Source organism: Lemur catta, chromosome 21, assembly GCF_020740605.2.
Source record: "Lemur catta isolate mLemCat1 chromosome 21, mLemCat1.pri, whole genome shotgun sequence".
In the NCBI taxonomy this organism is placed as follows: domain Eukaryota; kingdom Metazoa; phylum Chordata; class Mammalia; order Primates; family Lemuridae; genus Lemur; species Lemur catta.
Window position 1 is genome coordinate 12180679 of NC_059148.1, and position 14182 is coordinate 12194860.

Here is a 14182-nt window from a genome sequence, read left to right on the forward strand (position 1 = left end):
TTTGTCTCTGTTAAGGCCAAGAGCCCGGGCCAGGTCCCCCTAGGCGAGTTCACCTCGCTCAACTCAGTTTCTGCACCTGTGACATGGAGGTGACAGTTCCTCCCCTAAAGGTGGCTGGCTGGGGATGGAACAGAAAGCTCGGGAAGCTGGCACGGTGCCCTGCGTGTAGTAGGTCTTCAATAAACGGGAGCTGGTATTGGCATGTGCTTCCCACACGCAGAAAGTAAGTCTCCTTTGGATTTGTCACAGCATCTGGTGAAAACCGTTGGGTGGACTCGCCCCTGACTTGGAAAGTCTGTTTAGGGTGATCTGACTTGCAATTTAGGCCACGCGGCACAAGGAAAATAGAGGGCCTCTGGGGTCCCTCCAAGGTGTCATGTGCCCCCCATAGGAAGATGGTGGGAGAGGGGACACCCCGATGACCCCGCCCGGCGCTGTCGGGCGTCCCACAAAGCCAGCGAGGTCCATCTGCCCCCAGGAAGTCATGAGAAGCCGCGGCCGAGGAGCAGGCGCCGGGGCCTCCCTGGACCCGCTATTGGGGTGAAGCGGCGTGGACGGAATCGGGCGGACAGCGCGCTGCCTCAGCAGCCCGGGATGTGCTGGGCCGTCAGAAAGCGCCCATAAATAGGGGGCTCCTTGCGGGGCAGGCCGGCTCTGCAGAAGGCCGCGGCTCCGCTCTGCCTCCCGAGGCTACAGCGACAGGTTCATCCCGGGACAGGCGGGCGGAGGGAAGGGAAGAGCCGCCCGGGGAGGCCCGGCCCTGCGGGGGTCCCCATGGCGCGCGCACGGCTGGCGCCCCGCCAAAGAAAGATGGGGCCTCACTTGCGGGTAGGGGCCATGCGAGAGGACACAGGCGGCCACCAAGCCCAGCTGGGCGTGGAGCCAGGGAGCCACGCTGTCTGTGCGTCCAGGGCGGTGGCCAGGGTCTAACCCCCGGGCATGCGCTTGGGGCAGGGGGCAAAGACGGGGCGCCTGGGCAAACTTGGAACCTGCCAAGTCCCCTGAGGGTGCCCCGTGAGCTGGACCAAGCCCTGTTTCCTGCCGAGGCCGGGCACAGACAGCGCAGGCAGCAGGCAGGCGACGCAGCCCGGTGGCCACGCCGGGAGCTGCGGGCGGGTAACAGCTGGGTGTGTTATGTACCACTAGGGATGTCTGAAATGGCGTGTGTGTGTGTGTGTGTGTGTGTGTGTGTGAGAGAGAGAGAGAGAGAGAGAGAGAAGGAGGGAGAGGGAGGCAGAACCCATGCTGTGTGCCCGTGGGTGGGATATGACTGTACTCACATAGGAGCTCGTGTGAGTGTGTGCATGTGTGTGCATGTGCGTGCACACGCATGTGTATGTGCTGATAAATGCAATAAATAGGACAGTACCCTGTGTGTCTGTGTGTGCAAGGATCAGAGGAATCCTTCCACGTCACCACTGCAGGGGCCTGTGCTGTGGGTCACTGTGCCCCTAGGCTCTGTGTCTGTCTGTGTCTCTTAAAGTGGCTGGTACACAGCAAATGCTTGATAAATGTACGGAATGACAACTGAATGCCTGGAAACTGGGCTGGAGCAGGTGTCTGAGGGCCTGGTCTCTAGATGTCTGTCTGTCCACCTCCCACCCCCTGTGGAGTCCTGTCCATCCTGGTCACCCAGCCCAGGGCCTGGCACAGAGCAGGTGCTCACGGAATCTTTGCTGAACAGAGCAACGAGTGAGCAAGAGACTAAACTACCTGGAATATGGGGGCGGGAGAGAGCCCTGCAGAGGAGACCCCCCCCAGAGCCCACCCTCTGGCCAGGGTCCAGAGGTGCTGCATCTGCAGAGAGCCCCAAGCACCCTGGTTTGGGGAAGGTGGCAGAGTGTGGGGGGAAAGGGCGTGGGCTTTGGAGCCAGGCCCCACCCTGGCCACTTACCGTGTGCCTCGGGAAAGTGGCCTCACTTGGCTGAGCCTTGGAGTTCCCCTCTACAAAATGGGGCTCCCGATCCTCCTGACTGTCCAAGTCCGCATGCCCTCGGTAGGTGCTCGGTGGGTGTTTGTTGAATGACTGAATGACTGAGTGTTGATCATGAGTATCGGGATCATGACCACGTCCCACGGGCAGCAAGGTTCTGCAGCTCACCCTCAACTCCAGTCACATCAACACCTGCTTTCTCCTGAGTGGACTCAGTGACTCATTTTCTTTTGGTTTGAAGCCAGAGGTGTCCCTGGGGAGATGGCCGAACAGCACGGAGCACCGGAACAGGCTGTGGCTGGCAAGAGTCACGGAGGCCTTGGGGGCACCTACAAGGTACTGACAGGGCTGTTGCTGGGTCTCGGGGCCAGGTTCCCGGCTGGGCAGCCTCTCTCTGCAAAGGAGCAGCAGCCCTTCCAGCCAGCCGGGCCGGGAGAACCGCTCCGGCGTGTCCTCTCGCTCCCACCCTCTGCTCTGAACCTGCTTCGAGACCCACTGCGTCTTCCCTCCTCAGTGTCCTCTGCAAAATGCAACCCGTCACCCGGGTCCTGCCTGTCTCAGCGCAACACACAGGGGACGTGCTTCGAGCTCTGACTCTCCTGCCTGGCCTCAGCCCTGTTTCCTTCCCTCCCTGGGCCTCAACGTCCCCATCTTTACAATGGGGATGATGCCCATGCTCCTCAGTGCCCAGAGTTGCTGGGAGGGCTCAGAGACAGTTCCCTGAACAAGGGCGGCTAACGGGGGGAGACACAGGAGACATCTGAGGGAGACTTTGAACTTGAGGGCCCTGCTCTTCGCAAACCATCCCTGGGGGTCTTTTGAGAAACCATTTGAGATGAGGGCTGAGCATGGGTTGACTGAGCAAATAAATGGGGGCAGGGACATTTCTGGGGATGGCCTGGTGGCTTTAACAAGAGTGGAGGAGGCCGGGAAGGGAGGGCCTGGTTCTCGGGTTACATTGGGCAAGCCTTGCCCTGGACCCTCAGCTTTCTCATGGGAACAGTTCAGGGTTGGTCTAGTGACCTCCAAGGCCTTGACGCACTTCCCAGAGGCGAGGCCCACCAGGAAGGTGGATGTCACTGCCATCCCTTCCTGCCTGCCTTTGTCACCTGTGCTCCTTTCCCTGTCCAAGCCAGTGTGGGGGTAAGAGAACCAGCAGACTTAGTGAACCCTGGTGCCTCCACTTAACTCGCTGTGCAGCCCTAGGCAAGTGTCTTACCGTTTCTGAGCTTCTTTCATCCCTTTTGTAAAACGATCAGAACAGACGTTCCCCAGGAACCTTCTACAAAAACAAGTTTGTGCTTCCAGGTGGGTGAGAAAAGGAGAACTTTGGTCTGTCTTTGCAGCCCCTTCCTTCCCGGGCATGGGGCAGGTGAAGGTCAACCCAGAGTGTGTAACCCAGAGTGTGTTTCATTTGTCCCACGTGGGGATTTTTTAAATGGGGAAATTTCACATCGAGGAAAATAGAGATTTCTGGCCTCTCTTGAAAAGTTTGGAACTGGGCCCTCCTTTCCTCATGGCCAGAAGTGGCTCCATTTCCCTGCAGCCCTTCCTTGGGTTATTTCACTTTCTCTTAGGTTCCCCACCTGGTTCTTGTCAATTATTTGAGGTGCAATCCCTGGTTGAATTGGTCTAATTGAGGCTCCTGGAGGCGTTTCCGGCCATGGCCACCAGAGGGCAGTGCAGGCCGCCCGGTGCCGGCGCCGGGCTGGTACCTGCAGCGCGGGCGCAGGTGGCACCTCCGCCGAACGCCCACGCGGGGGCAGCGGCGGGAGCCGGAGCCCGGCCCGGGAGGGATGCTTAGGAGGCTGCTCCTCCAGGTGATCGTGTACGAACTGGAGAACTTCCAAGGCAAGAGATGCGAGCTCTCGGCCGAGTGCCCCAACCTGACCGACAGCCTGCTGGAGAAGGTGGGCTCCATCCAGGTGGAGTCCGGGCCGTGAGTACCACCCAGACCCCCAGCTCTTCCTCACAGCCCCCTGCCTTCCGGGAGTCCGGGGGTCCCAATCTGAGCTCGAGATCTGTTGTGGGGCCTACAGCAACTCCCTTCCCCTCTCTGGCCTCAGTTTCCCCCTCTGTAGAATGAGAGTTGAACTGTGATTCTCTTACAGTCCTTCTAGCTCTAGATTTTTGTGACAAATAACAGGGTACCATGGAAAGAGAACAGAGAAAGGCAGCCCAGCACCTGGCTCAGGGACTGGAAAATGGGATTTTTATATATATGGTTTTAATAATTATAACTAAAACACCTAAAATTTAACATGCATCATATCATTGAATCCTCACAACCACCCTGTAAAATAGGTGTCATTCTTATCCCCATTTTATAGATGAGGAAACTGAGGCCCAAGTGGATAAGTGTCCCATGCATGTCTGGAAGGCAAACAGGCATCCCAGCTGGGCTCTGACTTTTCGCCTTTGGACCAAAAGTCCTGGCTCTGGCACTCAGCCATCTGGGTGATCTTGGGCGAGGATCTTCACCCTCGGGGTCTCTGTTTTCTCATCCGTCAAATGGGGATAACAATGCTACAAACGTCAGAAAGAGTTTTGTGAAAATAAATGGAAGGATGACACAAATAAATAATAATAACAATATAATAGGAAGAGGAAGGAGCAGGAAGGTGGGGTGTTGCAGGAGAAAAATGAAGAAGGAGGAGGAGGAGGAGGAAGAGGAATACTATGGAATACTTTCTGCGATGTGCCAGGCTTTATGCTAAGGACTTTTCTGAGCACCGTACACAGAGGCTGGGCATGACATAGACAATCAATAACATTTCCTGGGGTGTCTTTCTGGCCCACAGTCTCAGTTCCCGATATGTCCTAGTAGCTCCTCCAATAACAGGTCCAGGAGTCAGTAGTAGGGTTAGGGAGAGGTGCAAGGTCAAAGGTCAGCAGCTCTTGGGCGCTTCCCTCGCTGGACTTGGGTCCTCCCTCGGCTGCAGTGGAGGTGACCCCGGCCTCTTCCTCTCACAGGTGGCTGGCATTTGAGCGCAGGGCCTTCCGCGGGGAGCAGTTCGTCCTGGAGAAGGGGGACTACCCTCGCTGGGATGCCTGGTCCAACAGCCACAACAGCGACAGCCTCCTGTCCCTCCGGCCCCTGAACATTGTGAGTCTGGCTCCTGCCCACTCCCGGGAGTTCTTGGAAGCAGGGCCTGCCGCGAGCCAGTGAAGGGCTGAGGGCTTGGCCGGCGTGGACCTGGGGTGGGGCGGGCCCTCGTGTTTCTGAGCTAAATGATCACGTGGGACAAGAAGAAGTGGGCTACTGAATGGGCGTCAGGTTGGGGGTCGGGACCCCAGGGCTCACGTCTTGAATTAGCCAGCACGGCACTTGGGCTTCCGTTTGCAACCCTACTAAAACTGGGGGCCACGCGGTCCAGTCTCGGATCAGTGTTGTGGCCACAGAAACGCAGTCCAGAGAATAACTTCAGAAAGTAACTTCCACGCAGTTTAGGTTCTTCACTTGCATTTCTCCAACACCTGAAAGGGACACGGTGACCCTTTAAATGCTGCCCTCCTGTCTCACCTACTTCACTCACACTCGGTGGCCACTTGAGCCCTTTCTCCTTGTCACATAACTGAGTCCTCCTTAGAGGGCAGTGGCAGAGGGAAAACGGGGAAGATTAAATCAGAGTCTGGTTAGGAAAAAGGGAATGCTCGCACGTGAATACTTCTATCTCCTTCCACCCTCTCTGGGCCCCGGCTTCCCGTCTGGTAAATGATGGGGCCGAACAGGATCTGAAAAGTCCCCTTTCGGTTTCACACTCTATGGCTCCAGGATTCCTAAGCGAACCAGCTCTGGAGGAGGCTCCCCAGCACCCCATATTCCCTTGGGCAGTGGGTGTGGAGGTGGAAGTGTCTCCTGGGTCCCCTGTCTCCTGCGGCAGGCAGGTTTGGGGACAGGCGTTATTTTGTGGTGACCAGTCGATTCTTTCTGGCATCTGGGGCCTCCCTGACCTCCGCTCTGGGTGTGGGAGCAGCTGTCTCACCCCACAATCTCACCCTCAGGATGGTCCGGACCACAAGCTGCATCTCTTTGAGAACCCGGCTTTCAGCGGCCGCAAGATGGAAATAGTGGACGATGACGTGCCCAGCCTGTGGGCTCACGGCTTCCAGGACCGTGTGGCGAGCGTCCGCGCCATCAACGGGACGTAAGGGCTCCAACCCTCACCCTGGCCCCCGCCCCGTTCTCTGGTCAGCCGCACCCCTGGCTCCAAACTGCGTCTCCGCTCATCGTTTCTTACACGGTTGATGTCTCTTGCTCCTCCGGGTTCAGGGGGCCCTTTCCAGTTGCCTGCGCACCTGCGCCGTGGAGACTTCTAGGCAGCCTTGACTCATGGGGAGTTTTATCCTTTTTTAAAGTCAAGTGAAATCTGTTCTCCCCACCTGCCCCCATCTGAGTCTTTTACTCCTTCTCAGAACGTCCCCAAGCCCTTGAGCTGATTCTCAGAATGCTTTTTTTTTTTCCCCTCGTGATCCTTGTCCTTCTTACCAAGGGGACCCAGGATATATGTAGCTGTCCAGGTGTGACCTGAGTAGTGCAGACGAGAGCAGGCTTATCACCTCCCCCATTCTGGGCTTCATATCACTGTTAATGCAACCTTAGGATCACCTGCCCTTTGTCGGTGGTTCCATCTTACATGTGCTTGTGATCTGGGATTAGGCCTTGAGAGATGCCACCTGTCCCTGACAATAATTTATCCAACAACTTTTTACTGAGCATCTACTATATGCCGGGTGTGGGGATACAGGAGAGACAAGAACTACATACCTCTGCCCTCAAGGTTTACGTAGGCAGATAGGGAGACAGACGGAAACAGGTATTCACAATTTATTGTGATCAGGATCGTGACGGGGACACACAAGGGGCCCTGGGAGTCCCCATGAGGTACTTGATTCAGCCTGGGGGAATCTGGGAAGACTTTTTGGAGGAGACTTCTAAAAGGAGATGTAAAAAATGCAAATGGGGAAGGAGGGGGAGGGATAAGGACGAGGTAAGGAAGAGTGTTCCAGGCAGAAGGAACAGCGTGTACAAGGGCTCAGAGACATGACAAGTTCGAGGAAGGTGGACTAAGAGAGGTCGGCGTGTAGAGTTGAGACATGAGGCTAGAGATGGTTTGTGAAGGGTCATGTGATCAGAGTAAGAAGTTTGCATTTATCCTGAGGGCACTGGGGAGCCAAGGTGGAATTTAGGCAGGTGAAGTGCATGATCAGATGCTGGCTTTAAAAGGCTTGGTCTGGCTTGGGGCAGGTGGCTGGAAGCCGGCCCTGTGCACGCAACCTTGGTGTCTCCTGCAGGTGGGTTGGCTATGAGTTCCCTGGCTACCGTGGGCGCCAGTACGTGTTCGAGCAGGGCGAGTACCGCCACTGGAACGACTGGGACGCCAACCAGCCGCAGCTGCAGTCTGTGCGCCGCATCCGCGACCAGAAGTGGCACAAGCGGGGCTGCTTCCTCAGCAGCTGAAGGGCACCCCGACCTCAGTGGCCTAGGCCCGCCCTGGGGGGCAGCAAGGGCAAGAAGAGGAGGCTCCAGGGCTGGGGCCAGGGGCTGCCTGTCCACCTTTCCCCGGAATCTGCTCAATAAAGCTGGGGGTCGGTCCCCCACCTGCCATGTTCCTCTGCATCACTTCCTGAGGGGCCGGGCCAGGGCGGGGCCTGTCGGAGGGGCAGATTGAGGGAGGCTGGGCTGGAGGGTTCTGAGGCCCCCAGGAAAGGTCTGTGAGCTGTGCCTGTATCCTAGGCTCTCATCCTTTCAGGCAGAACCACGTGCACCGCCTGCCCTGATCTTGTGTTTGTCTACCAATGTGTGTCTCCATCTGAATGTCTGTCAGTCCTTCCATCCAACCATCCATCCACCTACCCATCTACACATCCATCCTCCCACCCACACATCCATCAATTCATTCTTCCTTCCTTCCATCTTTCTATATTTTCTTCTTTCCATTATTTCATCCATCCTTCCTTCTACCTACCCACCCACACATCCATCCATCCATCCACCCATCCATTCATCCATCCATCCAGTCATCCACCAACCCATCCACTCATCTACCCAACTATCCATCCATCCATTCCTCCTTCCTTCCATCTTTTATTCTTTCCATTGCTTTATCCATCCTTCCTTCTACCTACCCACCCACACATCCATCCATCCATCCACCCATCCATTCATCCATCCATCCAGTCATCCACCAACCCATCCACTCATCTACCCAACTATCCATCCATCCATTCCTCCTTCCTTCCATCTTTTATTCTTTCCATTGGTTTATCCATCCTTCCTTCTACCTACCCACCCACACATCCATCCATCCACCCATCCATTCATCCATCCATCCATCCATCCAGTCATCCACCAACCCATCCATCCCTCTACCCAACTATCCATCCATCCATTCCTCCTTCCTTCCATCTTTTCTTCTTTCCATTGGTTCATCCATCTCCTTTCTCCTACCCATCCTTCCATCCATTCATCCATCAATTCTTTCAATCCACTTGTCCATTGATGCATCCATCCTCTCTCCCTCCCATCCAACGATCCATCCATCCATTCACCTATTCATCCAACCATCCACCAACCCATCCATATATATATACATCCACTCATCCATCCATTCATCCGATCATCCATTCTTCTTTGCTTCTATCTTTCCATTGATTCATCTATCTTTCTACCCACCCTTCCATCCATTCATCCATCAATTCTTTCAATCCACTTGTCCATCAACCCATCCATCCCATCTCCCTCCCATTCATCCATCTTTCCATCCATCCTTTTTTTCTCTCGTCCATCCATCTCTCCATCATTGCTCCTTCTATCTCTCTGTGGGTCGGTCTCTGTTGTCATTAATTTATTCAGCAAATGCCATGCCTTGTTCAAGGCCTGAGAACACAGCACAAAGTCCTCACTTTCTAAGGGAAAGAAAGAAAATAAACAAGGTAGATTTTGCATATAATGTTGGGAAGCAGCAAGTGCTAGGAAGAAAAATAAAGTGGGGTAAAAAGATAGAATTGAGGGGGGTGGTGGCCAGGGAACTCTGTCCTGAGGAGGTGCCATTTAAGCTGAGACCCCAGTGAACCGTGAGGACATTCCTGGCAGAGGAATGACAGGTGCGAGGGCCCTGTGCAGGAGTGCGCTTGCGTGATGGGGGGACAGCCAGGAGGCTGGTAGGTCTGGAACGGAGTAAGTGAGGGACGGGCTGGGTCAGAGGGAGCAGGTCAGCTCATTTAGGACTTTGCAGACCATGATGGAAACCGATCTTCTCCGAGGGAGGTGGAGCCATGGAGTGTCTGAGCAAGGCTGTGGGGTCTGATAGGATCTCTCTGGCCGGGGTGCAGCGAGTACACCGTGAGGCCAAGAGGGGGACGCAGGGAAACCAGTCAGGAGGCCACTGCAGAGACCCGGGTGAGCCGCGCTGCTGTGGCCCACCAGAGCTCCCTCTTCCATGTCTCGGCCTCTCTGTCCCCCCGCCCAGGGGACTTCTGCAGCCTTGGCTGGGGGAATGAGCCCCCATCCCGCCTCCCACCACTGACCCCTGCTCTGAGCCTCTGTGGCTTCACCTGGGCAGCGGGAGCTGCCGGGGAGCTGAGCGGGGACACCAGGGCAGTGCCAGGCACAGATGAGTCTCTCCTGTCCCTGAAGGGGAAGAGGAGGGGTGTCCCTCTTGACGTTCACCTGACAGCTGGGGACCAGCCTTCCCCCCTGCCACCTCCACACGCCAACCCTGCATCCTTTCCCTGACTTTGTTGTCCCCGGAGCCTGTCGCAGCCACCTGCAGCCTCCCAGCGGCTGATGCAGCTGGTGCGTGGGAGGCCTACGGGGGGCTCGGGGAGGCGCTGAAAAGGGTACGGCGATTTTCAGTGACTTCAACCTGCATATTTTCGAAAGGTACGCACAGCTGTGAAATTGCCCTGACTTTCTACTTTGGAGCGTACGTGACAGCGGGCTCGGATGGGCCAGGAGTGCCCAGCACCGACACAGGTGAAAGGCAGGAGTTGACACCCCCCACGTGGGGATGGCAGCACCCCCACTCCTCACCCCTTCCTCCTCCCGGGACCCCCCTCTTCCCTTCCACAGGGAGAGGCCTTGTGGCAGTCAGACATCCATGCTTAGCAAATGCCAGCCCCAGTGCCGAGGGCTTTTCCGGATACACCCTCTCATTGAATCCTCTGACTGTCACCGGGAGGCAGGCATGGTTATTCACTGTACTTCACGGATGGGGAAACTGAGGCTCAGACAGGCAGCATCGCCCTCCTAGGGCCACACGGATGAGAAGTGGTAGAACTGAGACTCGGACCCCGAGTGTTGACTCTAGAACTTCTGTCCCTGAGCCCCACGCACGCTCCTGCATCCAACAGGGACAGGGAGTCGCCAGGGAAATAGAGTAAAAATGAAAATAACAACAACCGCCGCAGCTGCAGTAATAATAACGCTATTGCTACTCACAGCCACCACCGCAGAGCCACTGTGAGCCCAGACGTCGTTCCTGGGCGTTTCATGGTTCCATCTCTAACCGACAGACAAGCAGTACGGATCCTCATTTGCAGAGAGAGAGAAACTCAGGCCCAGAGAGCTGAAGTAAATGGCCCCACGTGCCACAGCTTTTCAGCAGTGGGTGCGGGCGGTGGTGACGTTTGTCCAGCGTCTGCCGTGTTCTAGGCTCTGGGCCGGGAGCTGCCCACACCTGAACTCAGTTAACACTGAGCTGCTCTCCGGCTAACAGGGGCCAGCTGAGTGTCCCTCCCCCAGGCCAGGTGCAGTCAGTCCCAGGGTCTGGAGCCGGGGTGGTTCCGGAGGCGGGACCCACAGGCAGTCACTGCTGTGCAAGCGACTCTGTCCAAGGCCTCAAACTCGTAATAACGATCTGTCTCAGGGAGCGCTTGCTCTCTGCAAGTATTCCCATGCCTCCTCCTATGAGAGGCTCAGAGAGGGCAAGCCGACGACTGAGGTCACACAGCCGCGGAGGGGCAGAGCTGGGATCTGACCCCAGGCCTGCCTAACTCCAAAAGCTTGCTCTAAGCGCCAACCTGGACTCAAGATATTTCTTCTACAGCGGCAGAGCCTGAGAGTGACGGTGAAGCACGAGTACCCCTCGGTTACAAGAGGACGCGATTAGTGCCAGGAGGTCACATCACCAGGTTCACTGAGAGGCAGTGTGGGCAAACGGCCAGAGGCAGTCCAGTCAAGGATTGGAGGCGGCGTGGCCGAGTCGGGCCCTGGGCCTGCACCACCTGGGTTCCTTCCCGGGCTCCCCCATTTGCTGTGTGCCTTTGGGCAAATCACTTAACCTCTCTGTGCCTTGGTTTCCTCATCTGTAACACACAACTAATAATACTACCTATCTCGTAAGGTCGTTGTGAGTATTAACCTGACTTGACTTTGCAAAAAGAGCTTAGGACAATGCATAAGATAAAGTCCCTGCTCTATAAATCTCCACCATTCTCTTCCTCACGATTGTTTTTTGATGAGGAGGACAACGGGGATGACAGACAGGCGACATGGTTGTATGGAGCAGAAAGACTTTCCGGTTAATCATGTTTTTGTTTTTGTTTTCTAAAGACACCAATGGAAACACGGAAATAGGCCACATGGCCACACTCAGAGACTCTCCCAGGGGTGGGGTGTAAATACCCCAGGTCCCCACCCTTCGGGCGAGAGCGTTACCCAGCATTCCTCGCCATTTTGAAAATTAATGTCACCCGTGGCGTATGAAAATGTCAGACACACATTCGATTTAATATTAACTTCCTATCCGAACTCACCCTTATAAGGACGAACAAATGCCTCACTCCTTTCTCATGGCATCGGGTACAGCTGTGTCGAAGCCTTTCTGGATCGAAACTCGTATTGTTAAACATTTTATCTTATTCTTTTTGGATACTGTAGTTACAGTTATGACATTTTACCATCAATTTATGCTGAAAGCGTGTGTGTAGGCGGGTTATATTATCAATTTTATTTCAAGAGAATAAAAAGGCAGTCGCAAATAATTGTCAACCGAGGGGAGTGGCGCTTCTAACAGAGCCACGAACTCCTCTCGACCTGATGACCTCACAGGCTCTTTCCGCACTGACTCTTCGTATGTGAACATTAAACTGTGCTGGTCCAAGGGGAGCATGGAGGCCCATTCTCTCCACGAGAGCGGGAGGATGGGGTGGAGGGGAAGCCCGAGTTCTTTCTGTCCGTGTATCAGTCAAGCTGTGCTGCGGTAACAAACAGCCCCCAATTCTCGGGTGTTTCAAACAAGAAAGGTTTGCTTCTCTCTCCGGCCGTCTGTCCAGTGCTGGTCAGCAGGGGCTCTTCTCCACATGGTCACTCAGGGATCCAGGCTGATGGAGGCTCTGCCACCCCGCAATGCTGCCATCTCAGGACAATGGAACAGAAGAGATTACCGGAAAGTCTGGCTCCTGCTGTAAAATGATTTCACCTGGAAATTACACCAGTCGCGTCTTCTCAGCATCCATTGACCAGAATGGGTCACGTGCCCCGCTCCCTCCCAATTTCACGGAGACCCAGCGATGACCTGCTCACTAACACACCCTGGGTGGGCTGCCTTCCCCACCTCGCTTCCTCTCTCCCTGCTTCCTGATGCGTCCTGGGATCGCCTGCCAAATAAAATACCTGCACTTGAACTCTTGTCTTGAAGTCTGCTTCCGATAGAGCCCAAACTAAGACACTCTCACTCCTCTTCTCTTTTTCATTAATTAATTCAGCCAGTCAACAGATATTTTCTGAGCACCTCCCACCTGCTAGACCCTATGCAGGCACTAGTGCCACAGAGATGACCAAGCCCTGGTTCAGCTCCGATGAGCTCACCAGTAGATGAGTGAACTGCTCAGGTAACAGCAGAAGTGAAGCACGAGCCAGGTGTGGTGGCTCACACCTGTATTCCCAGCACTTCAGTAGGCTGAGGAGGGAGGATCCCTTGAAGCCAGGAGTTTAGTACCAGGCTGGACAATATAGCAAGACCCCATCTCTACAAAAACTAAAAAAAAATTAGCCAGGTGTGGTGGTGCACACCTATAGTCCTAGCTACTCAGGAGGTTGAGGCAGGAGGGTCACTTGAGACCAGGAAGGTCGCAGTGGACTATGATTGTGTCATTGCACTCCAGTATGGGTGACAGAGCAAGGCCCTATCTCAAAAAAAAAAAAAAAAAGTGAAGCACTTTGAGATCTTAGGAACCTGTCTGCTGTGACCTGCACCACGGCAGGGACCCTGTGTGTGTCACTCCCCACTATGCTCACAGCTGATACGTTCGCTGGATATAGAATGAATGAATGAATGAATGAGTGTAGAGAAATGCCCAGGTTGCTGACAATCTCTGCCCTGGTACCTGCTTTGAGTGAGGGAGTTAAAAAGGAATATATATAAATGACTTTAAAATTTTTGCAGTCCGCACAGATGTGATAATAATGAACAACATTAAGAGCTGTGGGTACTGAGGGCTTCACACAACTGGCTCACTTTATGAAAGGTGTAATTACTAATATGATAATATTCATGGACCAAAATATTTAGTTCTTCACAAGTGTGAAGGAGAAGGAAACTTCCATTTGCAGGTGAGAAAACAGCTAAGCGAAGGAAAGTAGTACAGGCTTAAGGCTTTGAAGTCTAAGAACCCTGAGCTCTGAGTTCAAATCCCAGCTCCACACCTTCCTGGCTGTGTGACTTTAAGCAGGAATGTCCCCTCTCTGAGCCTCAGTTTACTTATCTGTACAAATAGATCCTTGTTAATCAAACCTCTCTCCAGAGTGTTTTGCCTTTTCTATCAGCCAATGGGAACGCTGACTGCTTCCAAGATGAGAATATTGCGAGGTGCAGAGACCGAGGACCTCATCTCCATTGGGAGAACCGAGGCCCGGGGGAGAAAACTTCACTGTAATCCCCGGAGCTTAGTGGGGAGCATTATAGTTTAAAGATTAAGAGCATTTACCTCGAAATCAGACTGAGCTAAGTTCAAGTTCTGGTCCTACCACTTCCTGGCTGTGTGACCTTGGACAAGTTATTTCTCCTCTGTAATCCTCAACTAGCTTACCTGTAATAGAGGATACTAATAATGGCTACCTCAAACACGGTTGCGAGGATTGAACTTAATGAGACAGCAGATAAAGAAAGGGTCCTCCAGGGCTTTGGTCCCCAAGCCCCGAGCTGCAGATTGGTACCAGTCTGTGGCCTGTTAGGGACCAGAGCTCAGCCACTGCCAAGTTTCGTGGAAAATTGTCCTCCATGAAACTGGTCCCTGGTGCCAAAA

At 54.5% G+C, this 14182-nt stretch overlaps 1 protein-coding gene across 1 annotated transcript; it reads left to right on the forward strand.

Moving 5' to 3' along the window:
- Positions 1 to 653: 653 nt before the first annotated feature.
- CRYBB3 (crystallin beta B3) lies at positions 654 to 7541 on the forward strand. Its single transcript, XM_045534346.1, has 6 exons — positions 654 to 702; positions 2175 to 2269; positions 3754 to 3872; positions 4907 to 5039; positions 5939 to 6081; positions 7229 to 7541. The coding sequence occupies exons 2-6, from the start codon at positions 2195 to 2197 to the stop codon at positions 7392 to 7394; spliced, it is 636 nt and encodes a 211-aa protein (XP_045390302.1). The 5' UTR covers positions 654 to 702; positions 2175 to 2194; the 3' UTR covers positions 7395 to 7541.
- The last annotated feature ends 6641 nt before the right edge of the window (positions 7542 to 14182 follow it).

Excerpts from the sequence above, each read along its gene's own strand:
- CRYBB3 (XM_045534346.1), top strand. The coding sequence starts at position 2,195 with ATGGCCGAACAGCACGGAGCACCGGAACAGGCTGTGGCTGGCAAGAGT. Across the intron at positions 3,873-4,906 it reads ATCCAGGTGGAGTCCGGGCC|GTGGCTGGCATTTGAGCGCA; the intron begins GTGAGTACCACC and ends TTCCTCTCACAG. Across the intron at positions 5,040-5,938 it reads CCCTCCGGCCCCTGAACATT|GATGGTCCGGACCACAAGCT; the intron begins GTGAGTCTGGCT and ends TCTCACCCTCAG.